We start from the raw sequence: 21,925 nt of genomic DNA on the forward strand, positions 1-21,925 counted from the left end.
GAGATCAAGGAGCAGGTTTGATTGATATGTTCTATTTTTAATTGTCTGACAAGCAAGTCAGCCACTGAGCGTTGTACCTGTTGGACTATGTATTTGGCACGTGACATCATAATGCACATAGCCTGGTGTCAGATAAGGAGAGTCAGATAGTTATATAGTTTACACAGAAAGCAGACGAAGAAAGGGAGGAAGTCAGCTGGCACGTGAGGAGAAAGTAAGGTTGCTGGAAAAGGAGACAGGCGGAAAGAATTGGGGACATCATAAGGTATTAAAGGAAAGTGATGGTAGGGAGAGAGATGAGGGGAAGGCGATAGAAGGCGAGTAGATGGGGGGGGGGAGGAGGGGAGGATTGAGGTTGGTTTCTTACAATTCCCAAGAAAGCCAGGTATTTTCAGCGTGTGTGTGTGTATGTATATATATATATATATATATATATATATATATATATATATATATATATATATATATGTGTGTGTGTGTGTATATATGCCTGTGTTTGTGCGTGTGTGTGTGTGTGTGTGTGTGTGTGTGTGTGTGTGTGTGTGTGTGTGTGTGTGTGTGTGTGTGTGTATATGTAGGAAATAGAGCTGCTAAATGTCAGAGGGCCTGAAAGGCTGTGACAATTTACCCAGAAGTCCTGATTTGGAAGAATTTGCCACCAGGCAGCAGTGCGGGGTGATGTGCAAGCAGAGTGGAGGGTTAGGACTGAGCCTGTAAGGAAGGACACCGCAGTGTATTGATTGACTTTCCAATGACCACAGTGTACATCTGAGACACACGACCCGCTGCTGCCCATGCTTCACCCCGCTGACTTCATTCTTATTGTGTGTTCCATGCATTTAGGAGAAGGGACATTATCACATATATTACTGGGTGTCAATCAATGGCCATGGGTGTTTGTCTCCTTCACTGTGTTGTAAAACTCAAATCAATTTGGCACCTCATAAATTTGGTAGCCTCAATATTGGTCATTTGTACCTTGTATAGTGTACGCAGTGCTGTACATAGAATTTTGCAGGCACTGTACGTCCCTGCCCCAAAGAGCTTACAATCTAATTGTGGTGCCCGAGGCACAGGGAGATGACGCCCCAGGTTATAAGGTGAGCAACTTCCCATGAGAGAGAGAAAGACATGTGTAACCCCTCTACTTTTACCTCTCAGACGTATGACTATTGCTGAGGCCGGGGCCTGAGTCCCTGTTAATAAAATACTGGGCCACGCGTGGCCTGCGGTCAGGCGGCAGGAAGAATACAGACACAGTATTGGTGATACAACTAGTTTACTTCTCTTTTACTAACTTGGTTACCCTGTGATCCTCTGCTGAGGATCCATACACACATACACAAGTTACAACACAATGCCATGCAAACTCATCCAAAAACTGACTGCAATTCGAGGCAGTAAAAATCTGGAATTATGCAGAAAAACATCTAATTTCATGCACTTTCCGCATCAAATGTGTTCTATTTGACACAAATGGTGTTTGCCGTCACTCTCTAGAGCAGGGAGGAACAAAGTTTTCCCCCTGCACACCGCTGCCTGCTTTCCCGTGCTCGCCCTCCCCCCCTGATCGGCTCCGACATCAAATTACGTTGTGGGGTCATGTAACTAACGCTGTGCTCACCACAAAGAAGGCGGGACCCTGAGGTGGGAATGGGTAAAAATGCCACCCACCGCCATGGGGGCACGTCTGGAGAGTGGATGGTCAGGTAGCCGGGTCAGGATTGGAGAGTGTAGATTAGTCTTGATACTTGCCGAGGTCAGAGATAGGAGCCAGTAGAATAGTCAGAGTTCCGATAGCCGTGGTCAGGGGTTAAAGCCACTAGAATCGTAGAGGTCCGTAAAGCCGTGGTGAGGATTGGAGAGATGCGGAAGGTCAGAGATAAACGGGTCGGTAAGCCAGAAGTGCGGAGTCCAAGTGTCAAGCCGGGTCGGTACACAGGAGAATAATCTAGAAAGCAAGGTACAGTACCGACACACTTTATTGCAGTGTGGTCGGTACCGCAAGCCGGGAAATCTCCCGGCTTGCTAGTGGCCGCCCCTCGGCGATGACGCGCGGTCACGCGTCTTCGGGAGCGTGCGCCCCCTGCACGCGCGTCCAGGGGCTCCCCGAGGGAGCCCTGGTGTCCCGCGATCGCGGGACAGCGGCAGGGGGTTCCGGGGGACCCGGCGGACCCGGCAGCGGTAGGGAGAGCGCCCCGATCGGAGGGCGCTCTTCCGCTGCTTCGGCGCGCGCCCGTCACTCTCGGGCGCGCGCCAGGCTACTGCTGCGGCAGAGAACGGGCAAATGCTCGAATAAACTCTGCCGCAGCAGTAAAGGAACACGGAACAAGGCAAGGCTAGGAACCAGGAAGTGGGAGAACGCTACCAGGAACTATGCTCAGCCAAAGTGCAAGTGGCACAGCAGAGCATATATAGGAGGACAGGACCAATGGGAGAGAGTGGAGGAGTAGAGGTGCGGCCTCAGTGGAGGCAGGGATAGGTGTAGCGGTGCAGGAGACAGGTGAGCATGATGAGTGTCGACGCGCAGCTGGGGAGCGGTGCACACGCATCACGTGTGCGCGCCGCCGACGTGCGCCATAAGCGGGAGGCGGAGCCAGACTCCGCGATGTCCACAAAGCTCCTCCGTGAGTGCGCGCTGTGCTGTATAGACAGCGGGGTTGCGCAAGGCAGCAGGTAAGGAGGGAGTGCGCCGCGGGGGACGCGCTCCCCAATTCCTTACAGTAATGTCATGTTGCCATGGCAATGTGACATCACGTGACCACGTGTTACAGAGGTCTTGCGCGGTCCCCTGCCATTTAATTTAATTGCCCTGGGGGAGAGCTCAGGACCTCTGTAACCGCCGCCCCTCCCACCCTCAGGGAAAATCTTGCTCCCCCCAGTATGGAAAGCCCTGCTCTAGGGTATTTGCAAGCCTATCAGTAAGCGGAACATCGCTATGACACATCCCCCATTACTTTCTGTCTCACGGGCAATAACAGTGCGGGGGGCAATTATATTCTCCTGCAAATTCCACTATCAGGAACTTATATATATATTTTCAGAAGCAGGAAGATAAAATGGGGTTATATATACACCATGATGGTCTTGTTCTGCGTTACCCACCTGTTTGGAAGTGGCGCAAACTTCTCCGGCTAACAATTTGCGCCAAATGTAGGAAACCCTTTCTTACATCTGGTGCAAACGCCAGAAGAGATGCATCTTTGTACCTTTTTTGTTTACGTTGGTACATTGCGATCGGCGAGAGGCAGACTTTAATGTCAGCTACTTTTGGTAACAGAAGTCCACGCGATTCATTGCTTGTTGATTATGGGGGAAATTCAATACACACCAAAACCAGTCCGTTACACCGTTACCGGCAGATACCTGCCATCCTCTTCAGTGGCAGCTTTTGGCAGATAACGATTGGCTGCTTCGGAGCATATTGAATAAGTTCCCAGTCCTGATCTTGTCTTCATCTTCCAAAATGCCCAGAGGTAATCTGCCTTCCTTTATATGTAACCACAAGTTTCATTGATGACTGGAAGTTTATATGGAGCTAACCAAGAAGGATTGCACTGAACTCCTTCAGGATCTGTTACTGACGCAATATGTTCTGGAATTCATCATCTGTCCTGTCTCATCTAGTTTGCTACATCCATTCAAGGACTTTCAAGGACAATCTGTAGCTCATAACACGTACTTCACGACCCTTAACCGCTTCACTGCCAGATGGGATCGGCAGCACATTGCAAAGGGGGTAAAAAATTTAATAAAGGATGGCTCTTGTGTTATGCAAAAAATCACGATTCATATTTCGTTACCCTTTTTAAGTTATGAACCATAACGTAAAAAATGCTTTAGTCTTGTAGCTTCATTTTTTTTTTTTTTTCCATCTTTCATTTTCCCGAGGGAGAATGAACCAAAATTTCCATTTCGTGACTCACAAGACGGAGTGTGTTAGCAGGTTTGAAACCACATGATGGTCACTCGCGAGAGCTTCTCAGCGCAGGGAGAAAAACGAAGGGGGCTCAGTGACAGCCAGATCCATCTCCACTGATGTGCGTTCAAAGTCTTGAGGCTGAAAAGTCGGCATGAGAAGGTTTGAAATGATAAGTCCCTCTTGGGACCAAAGTGAACAAATGCAGTGACGTGTTTAATAGGTTGCGGTGTCAGTCTCACAAAGAGGCATGGAAAAAAGGTTTTCTTTTAAACAAGTTATCATTGTAATTGGCTACCTTAGAAAGATTCAATCACCCTTAAAGCAGCAATCTATGTTCTTTTTTGTAATTTTTTTAAATGTAGATTTATTTATTTTTTACCCAGGATTGAAGCAGGGGGTCTCTGGAGCAGAACCCCATTAATTTCAGGTTTTGGGGACCCCCGGCTTTTTTGGCCACTCGGCCAATAGGAAGCCGCACTGGGTGACGTTATTGCTTCCTGTTGAACTGCGTGATGCGGGACATTTAAACGCTGCCATTATGTTAGGCACACAGTTTCTCTGCCTGCATAAATACCTGCACCTCCTAAGGAGGTAAGTAGCAGGGGGGTCCCCTAAGATGAAATGAATGGGGTTCAGCACTGGAGATCATGTACCAAACAATGCAACATGTAGTGAAACATTATCCAATGATGTCTCTCGAAGGGCAAAAATTCCTTCCCTTCTCCAGTATTGGCAATCAGATTTCTCCCTGCATCAACATCCTCCCCATGTTTACTTTATTTAATATTTCTTTCCTTTCTAGATAGATGTCTAACTTTATTTGTTAAAGAGATCTATTGTATCTGCCAGTCATAAACAGACCTCACAAAAGAGATTTGGTAAAGATTGTAAACAAAAACTCTTCTCAGCTTTTGGTTACTATGAACCAGGTACACAAATCAGTTATGTTGAGTAAAAAAAAAAAAAAAAACCACAAAAACTCTCGATGTTACTATGGATAAAGACGTTATTAAAAAAAACAAATGACTTTGATTCTTTTTTGTTAAATACAGATGTAGCCAGATACATTGTCGAGTATTCGGCCAGGAAACTGTAGTTGAAAGCTGCCTGGCCACTGCCTGCTCGTGGATTCCCCAGGGCCAGAGTAATTGCCCATCGGGATTAATACGGGGTCCCTGCTTCCGAATAAGACTCCCGCTGTATTAATCGTACCGGGCTGCATCAGTCTGGAAGAGCTGCACAGTGAGAGCAGGCAGGAGCGGCCCCTCTCTCTGAGCATCTCTTAGCCACGTTCTGTAGTGCCGGGCGCGTGCTATGCCGTGCGTGCGCGCGGATTATTAGTTGGCTGCCGGTGGCCTTTCGCACCGCTAATAAATACGCCTTAAATCAGGGGTGGCCACTCCAGTCCTCAAGGGCCCCTAACAGGCCATGTATTGGGGATATCCCTGCTTCAGCACAGGTGGTGTAGTCATTGACTGAGCCACTGATTTAGTTACCTGTGCTGAAGCAGGGATATCCTTAAAACAGGTCAGGTTGTCAGAATATCCCAGCTTCAGCACAGGTGACTCAATCTCTGACTGAGCCTCTGATTGAGCCACCTGTGATGAAGCAGGGACTGATTGAACCACCTGTGCTGAAGCAGGGATATCCTGAAAACCTGGCCTGTTGTTGGCCCTTGTGGAATGGAGTTGGTCACGCTTGGCTTAAATTATCAGCCAACATTTTTAGTGAATCTGTTATATGCTAAATCAGGGGGGTGCAAACATTTTCCCCTGCACCCCCCTGCCAACGGTCTCCTCTCTCCCGCGCCCCCCCTCACCCCCACTTACCTCTGCTCCGGCGTCATGACGTCACATGACAGACGCCGCGTTGCCATGGTGATGCGGGAAGGAAGCCACCACAGCCAAGGTAAGTAAAGGCTTACAGAGGCCCTGCAGCTCCCCCGGCACTTAATTTAAGTGCCTTCGGGAAGCGCGCGGGGCCTCTGTAAACCCCGTGCCCCCCCGCAGGCAGTCTCGCGCCCCCCAGTTTGCGCACCGCTGTGCTAAGTGCTTCTACTCCATTACATTTCCAGCACTGCGAGGGAACCCACACGTACAGTAGCTCTGTCAGTAATCATCATGCCCATTGCCTGATACTCAATATGTTAAGAGGCAGTTTTCACCTTGCTGGGGAAGGTTTCAGTCCCATTTCTTGGAATGGAGCAGACTTTTCTTCAGCGCTGGGAAGCGTCTGAGAAAACAGGAAAGTACAGTGAGAGCCTTTGGCTGGGGTCAAATGGAAAAGGGCAAGGAGTGACCAGAGATAAGCTATATTTTTGCAGTTTTAGGAACAAACCCCAGACCTCTGTGCTAATCTGCAGTAATTTCCACCCTGCCGTCCTTATCAGGTTTTGTTAAAGCCAGACGCAAGAGGCTGTTAGTGTCAACAGGATAAAAACAATGAAACAAACAGCCTTAACCCTAAGATATTTTCTGACTGGTTTCTTTTTTACATTGCGTAACCCGCCTCACCTGTAACTTTCCCACAGTCTGTTATCTCTTTGTTTCAAAAATCTTTTAAAAATATTCTATTTAACATATTTTAAGTGCATCGGTAAAAAAAACTATTTAGAGGTCACACTTAAAGGAGCAATTCATTCAATATCCTACGTGTTTTGTTTTAAATAAATCTGTTTTTTTTTAAAATTAAACTGTTATTGATATTTTTAATGAGTTTTAATATACTTTGCATCCTGTGATTTCTTTAGCAGGTTTTAGCCACCTCCCCAGCAGTGCAAGATTTTTGCAACACTTTCCTGTTTGTGATAATTTGTTGCCAATGTTCCCAGTAGTTTGAGCTGCAAACTGTAACAATAGATATTGCTACCTTATGCAGGACACCGCGCTCAGCGGCAGCGTGGCCGCAGCCTTTGGCCTCGGGCATGGTCAGCGCTTATGCGCTGACCCGTGCTGCTGCTCGGCACTGAGCCCCTGCAGCCGCAATGCGAGCAGCTTTAGCAGGGGCTCGCGCACGCGTCCGCACGCTTGGGGAAGCGTGTGTCTGACGGAGTTTTGAAATTTGGCGCTCGCCGGAGCGCAGGGCCGGTCACGTGAGCGGTTCGCCCAATGAGGGCGAACCAGCTCCGTGAAGTCACTGGCCCGCCCCCAGACCCGCCCACTGACGGCGCGCTGTGTAAGACCAGGCGGTGCTTTCCCTGAGCCTCAGCGCGCCTCCGCACTGTTTTGGGCACTATGTTCCAGGCCTTAAGGGGCAGCTTCGACATTTGCATTAATCTACTCGGTAAAGGAATGAGCGAGTTCAACAAAGTGCTTTCTTTTTGTGCCGTTTTGACGTGAGAATGTGATTTTAACTCCTCCGGGCCCTTTTGGCAGCAAAGGGATTTAAATCACAGATACATACGCACAAACGAATAAAGTTGGCAAGCAACATATTTCTGCTTTAACTGCTGCTAATTCCTGTATCTGGCAGGTACCGAGGTGTACCGCTGCTTCCTATCTGTGCGTGGCAGGAAGAATGCATCAGTCATCATTCAGGGGTGGTTATTTTATTTTAATTTTCTTTCCCCCCCCCGTCCCCCGCCCCCCATCGCTTTATTTATTTTTTTGGTGCCCCGATGGCTGGGGGCTGTCACACTGACATTGGAGAGGGGGGTGAGGGGCGAGAGCAGCTGAATGAGAAGGTGTTGGCAGCTTGGATAGCTCCTGAGGGGTGAGCGTGGGAGGAGGTGGGGGTAGAGCTGAAAGGCTGAGGGATAAGAGTCATCTTAATGCTCCAGGGAAGAGGAGGGAGAGCATTCTTCTGAATCCATTCAGCCACTCGGCTATTTCCTGCTCTGGCTCTGCAGCCAGCATACACCACCTGCTTTCGCTTAGCAATTTCCTGTTTCTATCCTTTAGAAGCAGAGAAAGAAAGCGCTGAGCGTGCAGTAACTGTTTCCTGCATTGGGACCTTCCATGAAATGCTGAAGGAGTAACCCCTGTGCTAAAATGTTAACCCTTAGGTGGCCCGGGCGACATTCCCGAAACATCGCGGGGGGGCTGGCGAGCCAGGGGACCTCAGTACGTTCATGGAACGTCATTATTTTTTTTACGGGGAGCGTACCCCACTTCCATTTGCGTCACTGGGGAGGAGGGGGAGGTTGGTCAGGACCAGGAGATTTATTTATTTATAAAATATTTGACCAGGAAGTAATACATTGAGAGTTACCTCTCGTTTTCACGTATGTCCTGGGCACAGAGTTAAGACAAGAGATCAAGAGTCTGTAGTGTTGCTGGTCTTCTGGTAGGGAACGGGTTAAAACGGGTATCCCTCTGCTTGTAACCTTGGGTGTCTCACTTTATCTGTGTTTGGCCAAATTAGATTGTAAGCTCTTTGGGGTAGGGGCTGATTGCGCCTGCAGATTTCTATGTGCACTGCGTATGTTGTGAGGGCTACATTAGAAAACAAAATATCATTATTATTATTATTACAGACTTTGCCTCTACACCAGGGGCAGGCAACTCCAGTTCTCAAGGGCCACCAACAGGTCAGGTTTTCAGGGTATCCCTTCTCCAGCACACGTGGCTTAATCAGTGGTTCAGTTGAAGATTGAGCCACCTGTGCTGAAGCAGGAATAGCATGAAAACCTGACCTGTTGGTGGCCCTTGAGGACTGGAGTTGCCCACCCCCGCCCTACACACTGTTTTCGAGACATATTTTTGTACTTCAGTTGAAATGATGAAGTGCGGAACTTGGAACCAGTCAAAAAAACAAAACCCTGCCTCCAATTTATAGAAGTATTGATAAAACGGAGCAAATGACTTGGTTTCCTGTGCTTAGAACATTCTGGCTTTTCTCCCAATGTCTCTCAGTTGAAGGGCAGCGAGTGGGATTGTATTAAAACTGCACTTCCATTTGCTCAGTCTCCCTAAGGGCTGTTATATAGTGACTGAGCGTGCGGCAGTGAGCGTGGAGCCGGCTGACGAAGGAGAAGATGGGGGAAATAATGAATTTGCGCCGCTACCGCCGCTGTAATGTGTGTGTGTGTGTGTGTGTGTGTGTATATGTGTGTTTATGTGTCAAAGCTGCACAATAATTTTTATTTTTACTTATACGTCTTTTTTTTTCTTAAATATTATTTCATTCATTTTTAACTCACACAATCTATACACACACATATACATTCACACACATATACACTCACACACATATACACTCACACACATATACACTCACACATACACACACATATACACTCACACATACACACACATATACACTCACACACATATACACTCACACACATATACACTCACACATACACACACATATACACTCACACACATATACACTCACACACATATACACTCACACACATATACACTCACACATACACACACACATATACACTCACACACATATACACTCACACACATATACACTCACACATACACACACATATACACTCACACACATATACACTCACACACATATACACTCACACACATATACACACACATATACACACACATATACACTCACACACATATACACTCACACACATATACACTCACACATACACACACATATACACTCACACACATATACACTCACACACATATACACTCACACACATATACACTCACACACATATACACTCACACACATATACACTCAAACACATACACTCACACACATATACACTCACACACATATACACTCACACACATATACACTCACACACATATACACTCACACACATATACACACACACATATACACACACACACATATACACACACACACATATACACTCACACACATATACACTCACACACATATACACACACACACATATACACTCACACACATATACACTCACACACATATACACTCACACACATATACATTACCTTCCATCCCAGTCGCTCACAGCATACACACAAAAAGCGTGCGTCACGTGCACGCGCGTTCGCGCACACACTATATAACGGCCCTATAGCTGGAAGGACAGGAGTGGTGTATTGTTTGCAATAGGTGCTCCCCTCAATTCATTGGCGCGCCCCCCATTTATATGTCCGGAGTCTGCCCGTGTTAAAGCGGCAGTCCCACCTTGATTTAATTGGGAAGTAGGAGGTGCTAACCCGGAGCTAAACAGAGTTTCTTTCAGCTCCAGGAACGTGACGGCTTGTCACGCTTCCCGCCGGCCAATGGGAAGGCGATACAGATGACGTCGCTGCTTCCTATTGGCTCACGCAACAGCGCTGATTTAAAAGCCATTTTGTTTTCCCCTGGAGGGGATGCTACCTTCCCCGGTAAATCGCAATGAATGCGGTTCAGCCCCGGAGACCCCCTGCTTCTTATCTATGTCAAGAAAACAAGCACAGAAAGCAGCGCTGCTCCTTTAAATTCCAGCCTCCCGCGTGAAGCATTTTCACTGGTACAGCCAGCGGCCCGTTGCTAGGTAATGCCAATGGTCCGCTCCGTACTCGGAGTAATTATTCGTTTACATGGCTCTCGGACTGGTTATCCTTTAAGGCCCCTATTCAGGATGCTGTGGAGGTGTTTCCCCCACCCCCCGCTAGGGATGAGTTCAGCTCCATTTATATGGTTAAAACGTAAAGCTAAATATATCAGTTGTGCTTTCGAAAGCATACCCTGAGAAGAAGCGAGTGTCCTTCGTGGAGGAATAACGGGTTAAATGTGGAGGTTTTGACCGAGCGATAGGATTTCGGTACTTTAACTGCAGATCTATTTACAAAATGGAATGTTCTTAAAGCAGTTTAGCAGTATAGAGTAAAGCATGGGGTCTCCGGAGCTGAACCACGTTCATTTCAGATACTTACCACTGTAGGGGGTGGCCGTAGGGCTGGGTGGGTCTATGGAAATGGCGGATTTAAAGCTCCCACGGGCCAATAGGAAGCACTGACGTCACTCCGTGCAGCTTCCTATTGGCCTGTGTGACCGGAAGCTTTAAACCTGCAGAGCTGCTACCAAGACCCCCTACGGAGGTAAGTATCCGAAATTAACAGAGCCTGCGCCTTTCTTTACTCGCTAAGACACTCCTTCAGCCCATGGTATGTGTGTATATTTTAATATATATAGCACCAACTATGTATGTAGCGCTTGGCAACGCAGACAGAATACAGGGAATAGTAACGTTACAGGGGGCCGTGAAAATCTGCCCCACAGAGCTTACAATCTAAGCAGAATGTTGGGAGACTTGCAGACACGTGCGGGAAGCAGTCAGTACAGTGGACGTCGATGTCAGGAGTCCGGGCTCCAGTTCAGAAATTTGAGTAGTGGAAAATCTTGTGTTCGGTTTGGAAGTAAACTTCACACTTTGAGACCTTTTAATCTGCTGCCCTGGAAATGCACGAGAATCTGGAGCTGTTTTGCTATGGTGTAACTCACCACAGGAATGAGTCTGAAAAGCACATGTGAATTATTTTCTCATTTATGTCAGCGAAGCGAAACCACCTGTCCAGGATTTTCACGGACAATCGAGGTTTTGTCAGCTCTGTCTGTGGGAATTCAGTGTGGGAACGCGATGCATTCCTGGCGCTTCTGCACACAGGGGTTAATATTTATTGATTTGGTTTGTATAAGGGAATATCTGAATATAGTGTTTGTGTGTATATATGTGTATGTGTGTGTATATATATATATATATATATATATATATATATATATATATATATACACACATATATATATATATATATATTTTAATTATTATTTATATATATATATATATATATATAAATAATAATTAAAATATATATATATATATATATATATATATATTTTTTTTTTTTTAATTATTATTTTTTTTCCACACACTGGCTTAGTAATATAGTGAAAACACACACACACACACACACACAATTAGTAATATAGTGAAATCACTCAGTAATGACACACACACACAAACACACACACACGGTTAGTAATATAGTGAAATCACTCAGTAATGACACACACACACACACACACACACACACACACACACACACACACACACACACACACACACACACACACACACACACACACACACACACACACAATTAGTAATATAGTGAAATCACTCAGTAATGACACACACACACAAACACACACACACGGTTAGTAATATAGTGAAATCACTCAGTAATGACACACACACACAAACACACACACACGGTTAGTAATATAGTGAAATCACTCAGTAATGACACACACACACACACACACACACACACACACACACACACACACACACACACACACACACACACACACACAATTAGTAATATAGTGAAATCACTCAGTAATGACACACACACACAAACACACACACACGGTTAGTAATATAGTGAAATCACTCAGTAATGACACACACACACAAACACACACACACGGTTAGTAATATAGTGAAATCACTCAGTAATGACACACACACACACACACACACACACACACACACACACACACACACACACACACACACACACACACACACACACACACACACACACACACACACACACACACACAGCATTGGTAATATAGTGAAATCACTCAGTAATCTCACACACATACACACACACACACACACACACACACACACATACACATACACACACATACAGTCACATGCAAACACACTGTAGATTTTACATGTGCTGGGATATATCTATCTGTCTCCTCACTTTAGGGGGTTGCATTGCAAGGGGTTAAGAATACATATTTGTATAGTGTCAGACTGTACAGCTAAGATACAAATCGCACTAATAAGACTGCAGATCGCTGCAATCCTGCCTATAACTACATGTTTCTCACGGATTTGGGGCCAGTCTTACTGACTTTTACGGCAGCCTTGCAGACTATGATGGAATCTCACTGTTACAAATCAGCACTTTTCCATAAAAATGCTGTTTTTTGGATCCTACCCTTCAAATGTCACACAATCTGAAGCCATCTCTGGGACTATAATGAAAATGTCACTCTAGCGCAGAGATAGTAAATCAGCCACTTTAATTTCTGTTTAAAATCCCCAGTCCGCAATTAGCAACAACGGTGGGATTAGTAATAGTGAAAACACTATTAAAAATGCTTGGCTAAGCATCAATTTAATACCAACATTGCATGGATATATAGAGCTATATATGCTGTATATATTTGGCTATATGTCAAACTTCCCAAAAGTGTGTACTGTATTTGAATGGTATATATCAGGGGCCATTATGTGTGGGTCGAGCTTGAGAACTGGAGGGTCCCCGGAGAACTGTGTTAAGGCTTGTCACATTATCCCAATGACACATTCTGCGTGAAACTTAAGGGTGGGATAAAACTATACAATGGGAATATCCCTCTGGTAAAAAGACACAAATGTTTTTTAAGCTCCATGTATAAATAAAGGACACCAAAGTGCTATGTAAGATGATGTGAAGCTGTTTTCTCCATAACAGTGAAGCTATGAGCTCCAGGCAATTGAATTGAATGTGGGCTGTCATGATAATATCATGAGAGATTAAGTGTTTTAATCAATCTGGTGTTTCAAGGGGTTAATGTAGCTACAGTTTCATGTTAAAAATACAATATATTGGGTTTATGACAGGTCAAGACTTTTCCTGGGTCTGTGCTGGTCTTGAAAAGGGGCTTAATTGGGGGGGGGGGGGCAGCTATCATGGACATTTGTATAGTTTAGAAGGCAATAAACAATAGCCAGATACTGCTCTGTCAGCCTCAAAGAAAACTAAACATTCTTGAATGATTACTTGTCCACCCCAGAGAGAGGTGACACACAGGTCACCACATACTTTGGGGACTTTATTAAAAATGAGAATATAATGTGACCATACCACACACTACATGGGAAGAGGTGCCAAGGACAGATTTGTCACTAAAATGTAGGAGCAAGACGGTCCTAATTAGTCTTGTTACGTCTGCCATAATAGAATTAATCTATTGATATGACTCGCGTGTGTCTAAGTTTTAGAGAAAGGAAGTTATGAGTGCATTTATATATTGAGGCAAAAATGTAAACATATTTTTTAGGAGCTTTTTTTCGTCTGTCATAAAACCATCAATCTAGCAGTTGATATACGACAGGGGTGGGCTTATGTGGTTTTTTTATTGGGAGACGAATGGTATATAGGGTTTGCCCTGGAGATATGAAATGAAAATTCAACAGAGGTGTGTTTTGGATCAAACACGTGAATTCTAATATTTCTACGCTAGTGACCTCTCTGGGGAAAACCCTATGACATATGGTTACGTACTGTATAGGGATTTCTGTTTTATGTTTTATCCTGTTATTTTAAGAAACTGTTCTGCATTTACTGTAATTGTATGTTCTTGTAATTATCTTTTTCTGTAATCTGATGTACTGTATTTTTATATATATTAAATAATTGTTTAATAATTGATGCTCTGGGGCTGTGAATGAACTGGTGCACGCTCTGGAGAGTGTTTACATTTTCGGACACATTTTGCTACAACAGATTTTTGTGTGTTAAATACACAATTTTTTTTCTCTAATAAACAGGGACCTGTGACCCTGGCAGTTATATATTAATTTACATATTTTGCATAATTTCTCGGGTGGTGGAAGCGTATAGATATGATTGCAATTGAGTAAGGGGTTAATATTAACTCACTCAAAGAAGCTTGCGAAAGAGAAAGGTGAGTTGGCTAGCGTAGCCATGTGTACAAACCCTGGCTGCATATCTAAGTCACGTGCTCACTTGTGTGCTGTGGATGACAGGTGGAATATGGGGACGGATTGAGGGGAGATATTGTCCATTTGAGGGACCTTGGCAAAGGTGAAAAGTGGTCCGGCTAGAGAGCTGTGTATTAACCCTTGCCCCATATGCAGGTCACGTGCTCAGCGGTGTGCCGTACGCAGGGTTGCCACCACTCCGGGTTTCACCCCATGTGTTTTGGTCACGTATCTCCAGGCTACGGGTTTACCTAGTAAATCTCCGGGTGGTGGTAACCCGCGGCGGCGGCAACTTCTCCTGGCATCTCCCCCGGCAACTACTGGCAATATGGTTGCACGGCGTCAAATGGCGCCGCGTTGCCATGTCAACGGGCACGCCACGTGACATAAGAGCATCACGTGATGCCCATTGCCATGATAATGAGACGCTACGCATACGTTGTCACGGAAGCTTGACGCCACGTTACGTTGCGTCCCGTTGTCATGGCAATGCAGTGTCATTTGACGCTGCGCAGCCATATTGAAGAGAGTTGCAGGGGGAAGATGCCATGAGGACGCCGGTGGCAAGTGGTATATTTGATGGGGGAAAAAAATCTCCAGGTCGGCCTTCAGTCGCAGATGGCAACCCTGGCCGCACGTGACACAGGCCTAAACTTACCATTCTACACCTCTAAGCGTCATTGTATTATAGTACGGTGAATTTCAGCCACACACCGCTCTTTCACCCATAATCACTATAAGCAGAGAAAGTCCCACTGCTCAGCCTAATGTGCGACTAAGACTGAGGCCTAGTAGGTGCACCTAAGGGAAGGATTGAGCAAACAAAGGCACACACCCAGGGGGGGGAAGAAAAATAGTCCCTTAATCAGTGCACACCTACTAATAGGGCTACGCCAGATAGTCATTGGGGTAAGAGGGGTTACTAAATAGTGACCCCCGACATGGACACACTATTGGCAGTATATATAATGCAAGATGTGAGATATTGCTGACTCTGAGGGAAAGTCGTGAGGCTGATTGTACTATCTATCTTGACTATGTAGCCATGGGGTGACCAATTCTAGTCCTCAGGGGCCACCACTACCAGGTCAGGTTTTAAGGATATCCCTGCTTCAGCACAGGTGGCTCAATCAGTCCCTACTTCAGCCACTGATTGAGCCATCTGTGCTGAAGCTGGGATAGCCTTAAAACCTGACCTGGTGGTGGCCCTTGAGGACTAGAGTTGGCCACCCCATTCATCATATGGCCCCCCATGGAGTGCCAGACCTCCTGACGTGTTGACTATATCGTGGGGCACACGAGGGGTTAATCCCATAAGCAGCGAGACGTTTTACGCTGCTGGAGAAGGGAGACTGACATCTCCAGTGTGGGGAAGCTTCACATCATATTGAATGAGACCATTGGGGGTGTAAACACAAAAGCCCAGGCCCACAGTCTCTGTGGTACAGTGGATAACCGTATATATGCATGTGGACAGTGTGTGTCTGGGCTGGCGTGGGATGTGTCTGGGTTGGCATGGAGTGGGTCTGGGCTAGCGTGGCGTGTGTCGGCTGGCATGGAGTGTGTTTGGGCTGGCATGGGGCGTATCTGGGCTGGTGTGGTGTGTGTCTGCGCTGGCGTGGCGTGTGGCTGGCTGGTGTGGCGTGTGTCTGGGCTGGCGTGGTGTGTCTGGGCTGGTGTGGAGTGTGTCTGCGCTGGCGTGGCGTATGTCTGGCTGGTGTGGCGTGTGTCTGGGCTGGCGTGGTGTGTCTGGGCTGGTGTGGAGTGTGTCTGCGCTGGCGTGGCATGTGTCTGGCGTGGAGTGTGGGTGGAGTGTGTCTGGGCTGGCATGGCGTGTGTCTGGAGTGGAGTGTGCCTGGGCTGGCGTGGCATGTGTCTGGGCTGGCGTGGCGTGTGTCTGGGCTGGGGTGGCGTGTGTCTGGGCTGGCGTGGCGTGTGTCTGGGCTGGGGTGGCGTGTGTCTGGGCTGGGGTGGCGTGTGTCTGGGCTGGAGTGGAGTGTGCCTGGGCTGGCGTGGCGTGTGTCTGGGCTGGCGTGTGGTGTGTGTCTGGGCTAGCGTGGGGTGTGGCTGGAGCGGAGTGTGTCTGGGCTGGCGTGGGGTGTGGCTGGCGTGGAGTGTGTCTGGGCTAGCGTGGAGTTGGAACCTACCGGAGCTTTTCTTTAATTGTAATATCATAACCATGTAATAAACATTATAAATACTGCTAGTCTTTTTTATTTTTATTTTTAAATAAGCTGAAATCTCCTAAACAAGAGCACAGTACCACTAGTTTCAAATGATACATGGACCACTTGCCCACTACTTTTCTTCACCCCTCCCATTGCCAACCCCCATTCTGAAAGCGATTTCCTGCACCTCTTTGTTTAGGAATGCAGCCCGCGTGTCTCGCTGTGCGTGTGTACATGCCCGCGTGTCTCACTGTGCGTGTGTACATGCCCGCGTGTCTCACTGTGCGTGTGTACATGCCCGCGTGTCTCACTGTGCGTGTGTACATGCCCGCGTGTCTCACTGTGCGTGTGCACATGCCCGCGTGTCTCACTGTGCGTGTGTACATGCCCGCGTGTCTCACTGTGCGTGTGTACATGCCCGCGTGTCTCACTGTGCGTGTGTACATGCCCGCGCGTCTCACTGTGCGTGTGTACATGCCCACGTGTCTCACTGTGCGTGTGTACACCCCCACGTGTCTCACTGTGCGTGTGTACATGCCCGCGTGTCTCACTGTGCGTGTGTACATGCCCACGTGTCTCACTGTGCGTGTGTACACCCCCACGTGTCTCACTGTGCGTGTGTACACCCCCACGTGTCTCACTGTGCGTGTGTACATGCCCACGTGTCTCACTGTGCGTGTGTACATGCCCGCGTGTCTCACTGTGCGTGTGTACACCCCCACGTGTCTCACTGTGCGTGTGTACATGCCCGCGTGTCTCACTGTGCGTGCGTACATGCCCGCGTGTCTCACTGTGCGTGCGTACATGCCCGCGTGTCTCACTGTGCCTGTGCACATGCCCGCGTGTCTCACTGTGCGTGTGTACATGCCCGCGTGTCTCACTGTGCGTGTGTACATGCCCGTGTGTCTCACTGTGCGTGTGTACACGCCCACGTGTCTCACTGTGTGTGTGTACACGCCCGCGTGTCTCACTGTGCGTGTGTACATGCCCACGTGTCTCACTGTGCGTGTGTACACGCCCACGTGTCTCACTGTGCGTGTGTACACGCCCGCGTGTCTCACTGTGCGTGTGTACATGGCCACGTGAAACGTTACATGCACAGCTATACATGCTGGTTATCACTTCTGTACGGGAGGACTATTTCTATTCCCAGATCCATTACTACTGTATCTCATTGAAACAAAAACCGCTTCCCTGAACTCCTATTAACCTTGCTAAACCTCTGAACAATGGGGACTGGCATGTTAATATCGGGTGCGCTCCACACTCACTCAGGGAAACCACAGTTTCCATGTAACACGATGAAGCTCTCGGGGAGATAATGCTAAGTACATATTTGCTTAGGTCTGTGGCAACTTGCAGGGCAATTACTAGGAGCAAACAGGATTTATCAGCCCATTTCTGCTGTCACACAGCCTGATGTGATCTGATAATTCATTATCACCTGAGAAATGTTGGTCCTTGGTAATTACAGGTTAGTCAATTAATTCACCTGTGCTATTCATGTGCCTGTAAGTGACGTCTGATTGATTTGCCTCGCCCCTTTGTAAGCTGTTTGCACTTTTTCTCCCAGCAGAACGTATATCGATCCCTTCTCTGCCAGAGGGGTTTGCAGTATGCAAAGCATTGTATCCCCTCCGGCCAGGCTTAAGGAAGCCATTAAGAGATTATAGGCCGTGTTTGCTAAGCGGTGCTCTTTCATAATACACCTTCCCGTGCCAGCAGACACATTACGCCTTACAGACACCTTGTTCCACTGCATGGGTCATAAGATGTATTTCAGAGCCGAAAGGTGTCTTGTAGAGCAGCACTCCTTAGTAAATATGGGCCTATTTCTACACATCTCATTGTTTGCATCAACTCGTTTCCCCAGTTTCCTAAATATAAATTACTTTGGGCCTTATTCAAGTCAGCGGGCGTCTCCCTGCAGGAGTGACAGGTCAACGGGGGTCTCCCTGCGGGAGTGACAGGTCAGCGGGGGTCTCCCTGCGGGAGTAACAGGTCAACGGGGGTCTCCCCGTAGGAGTGACAGGTCAGCGGGGGTCTCCTTGCGGGAGTGACAGGTCAACGGGGGTCTCCCCATAGGAGTGACAGGTCAGCGGGGCTCTCCCTGTGGGAGTGACAGATCAGTGGGTGTCTCCCTGCGGGAGTGAAGGGTCAGCGGGGGTCTCCCTGCGGGAGTGACAGGTCAGCGGTGGTCTCCCTGCGGGAGTGACAGGTCAGCGGGGGTTTCCCTGTGGGAGTGACAGGTCAACGGGGGTCTCCCTGCGGGAGTGACAGGTCAGTGGGGGTCTCCCAGCGGGAGTGACAGGTCAGCGGGTGTCTCCCCGTAGGAGTGATAGGTCAGCGGGGCTCTCCCTATGGGAGTGACAGGTCAGCGGGGGTCTCCCTGCGGGAGTGACAGGTCAGCGGGGGTCTCCCTGCGGGAGTGTCAGGTCAATGGGGGTCTCTTCGCAGGACTGACAAGACTGCACTTTGTTCGTTCCGATGTACTGTTGAATTGTTTAGATTGTAAGCTCCTTGGAGCAGGGTGCTCCTGGCCTGCTGTATTCTCATTCATGAGTAAATTGATGTTAATCTGTTTGTGCTGCAGCTTGTATCCCATCCCCATTGTACTGCGCTGTGTCACATGCTGGTGCATTATTCTTGAATGGTAATGATAATATCATCTTGCTGTTTTTGTTTTTTTTTAAGACGGATTGGATCATCAAGACTCAACCAGTGAAGGAACCGACCCCGGACTCCAGCCAATAAGAGTACGAACCGCCTTCAACTACTCCTTACCACGCGCTTCACCCAAGTGACGACCGTCAGGCTCCGCAGAACTGGTTTACTGCAGCACACTCACCGCGGATTTAAAGGGAAACCCACCTATAGTGTTAATGAAAATGACATGATTTTGTCCCAGTAGAATTATTTTGTATTCAATAAAATGAACGGTTGTGTTAGTTGAAACCTGTAAACTCTAAACCGTGCTTTATACCTGGGGACATTGTTGCAGTACGAAGAAATGTTAGACCATCATTTAATGTGCTAGGGAAGATTTCCCCAGCACTGGGAAGAGACTTTACAGCACGGTAAATGTCCCGTATTCCATATACTGCAGGGTTGCTCCAGTCCTCCTTCATACCCCCCGACAGGTCAGGTTTTAAGGATATCCCTGCTTCAGTGCAGGTGGCCCACTCAGTGGCTCAGTCTTTGATTGAGCCACCTGTGCTGAAGCTGGGATATCCTAAAACCTGACCTGTTGGGGAGTCTAGATGACTGGAATTGAGCGCCCCTGATATACTCTATTACTGTGTGAGACGCCGATGTTTATTTTCCCACATAACGTGTTTTTTAGCCGTATTATGTTCCTGTGTTCTGCCGACTTTCTCTTCTTTTTTTTGAATAAAAGTAATTTCATCAAATGACATCTCTTTTATTTGTTGCTCCCCAGACTTATTTAACGCGATTGCTGCAGAAGTGCATCATTTGAAAACTGGTCTACTACTTGTAGGACAAAGATGGAGAACAAAGTCATGTGAGCGTATCTGTACGTCTTCCACAGGTCCAGAAACCTGCTTCATTCACCCCATTGTTACATGCCATGCAGTGGTTCAGCTGCAGACAAGGATTCTGGGTAGTGATATGCAAATCAGTACACTGCCACTTCCTAACGTCCTATATTTTAGTTGAGTGGAGAACGGAAGTTTAGAAGCAGTAGACAGCTGGAACCACTTCCCAGCGCTGGAGATCTGCTCCTTTCAAATGAAGGAGGCTAAGGTCTTCTCCAACACAAGCAGGGTTAGATTTCCCATTAAGGCCGGGCCAAGGGCGGCAACATTTTGGGGCGGCAATTACTTTTGCTGCGCTCTCGGGCCTGTCAGACCTAATGGGAAGGCACATACATGTCGGACCACCTTTCTGCCACCCGCCCTGCTCCTTTGGAATCAATGGCGCCGCGGACATCACGAACGTGGCGTTCTGACGGCGTCTCGTTGCCACGGCAACGTGACGTCGCGTTTCCATGGCAACGCGCCACCGTGCACTGCGTCATTTGTCGCCGTGGTGACGTCCGCCGCCGGGATTCCAAAGGAGCAGGAGAGCGGCAGAAAGGAGGCGGCCGACACAGGCGGGTGCCGAGGGGCGGCGGTTTGCCAAATCCGCCGCTGAACACCAGGAAGACGGCTTCACTGCATATTGGACACGGGCTTTGCCTTTCATTCACACTGCTCCACCAATGAGTAGGGGCTAATCAGTGGTTAAAGTGCGATGGTTAAAAGCATCACCAGCTCTTGATTGACAGACCTGGATCACTGCTGCTATTTTAGTTATAAACTCGAGAGGCTTTTAATTCGAAGCAGAAAAGACCCTCCCTGGCCTGTTAGCAGTGAGGGAGATCTGAAGAAAGACTGACCGGGGCTTGTATCACACGTGTGACCTGGAGTCATTTGGCAGTTATAATTCTAACACGGGGTGGTCAGCTCCAGTCCTCAAGGGCCACCAACAGGTCAGGTTTGAAGGATATTACTGGCGGCTCAGTTATCGACCCTCTGCTCCCCACCTGTGGCAAGGAGTGGATTGCGCCTTTGAAGTTGAAGATCAAACAATATCCTACACGTTTTTTTTTAATATATATATAAATCAGTTCTGTACTATGAGAAAATACTTGTAGCATTTTTTAAAACAACTCTGAATTAATTTTTTATGTATTGTAATGTAACAAGCATTTTTTGTTTCTGTAGCAACCATTTACAAAGTCACACCCCCTTCCTCTTCTGAAACAGGCTCCGGCACACCCCTTTTTGAGCCCTGCCCTCTCTCTAGCAGTGCACCAATTTAATCTAGTGACTGCCTGGTCACATGATCTTCCCAACAGAACTTTGCATCTTTGGTCCTCTTCTGCTGCACTGACAGCCATTTAGCGAACCCCCAACCCGAATCTTCGCTGATAGATCGGCAACATAGCTAATTACTTATCACTGTGTGGATTGTATTGATGCCCATATTAAAGGGGAAAATAAATAAATAAATGGCAGCGTAGACTCCTGCTTTAAGATAATACATCAGACATGTTTGGAATTGCCACGGGCATTGCCATTTACTACATTTGGTTTAAATATAAAATAGCATTTCCGGTTTTTTTACGTCACCCCACTGGTAATG

General features: G+C 47.4%; 1 protein-coding gene across 2 annotated transcripts in view; it reads left to right on the forward strand.

Moving 5' to 3' along the window:
* The window catches only part of LOC142502470 (DNA repair protein RAD51 homolog 2-like), a 481,442-nt gene extending 461,257 nt beyond the window's left edge, over positions 1-20,185 (forward strand). The window contains exon 6 of one of the 2 annotated variants that reach the window (XM_075613500.1): positions 19,472-20,185. In XM_075613500.1, the coding sequence (XP_075469615.1) occupies positions 19,472-19,502 (31 nt within the window). In that variant the 3' untranslated portion in view covers positions 19,503-20,185. The remainder of the gene's footprint in view (positions 1-19,471) is intronic. The other variant, XM_075613501.1, reaches the window with a different exon arrangement.
* The last annotated feature ends 1,740 nt before the right edge of the window (positions 20,186-21,925 follow it).

The sequence above is a fragment of the Ascaphus truei genome, chromosome 9, assembly GCF_040206685.1.
Source record: "Ascaphus truei isolate aAscTru1 chromosome 9, aAscTru1.hap1, whole genome shotgun sequence".
Taxonomy (NCBI): Eukaryota; Metazoa; Chordata; class Amphibia; order Anura; family Ascaphidae; genus Ascaphus; species Ascaphus truei.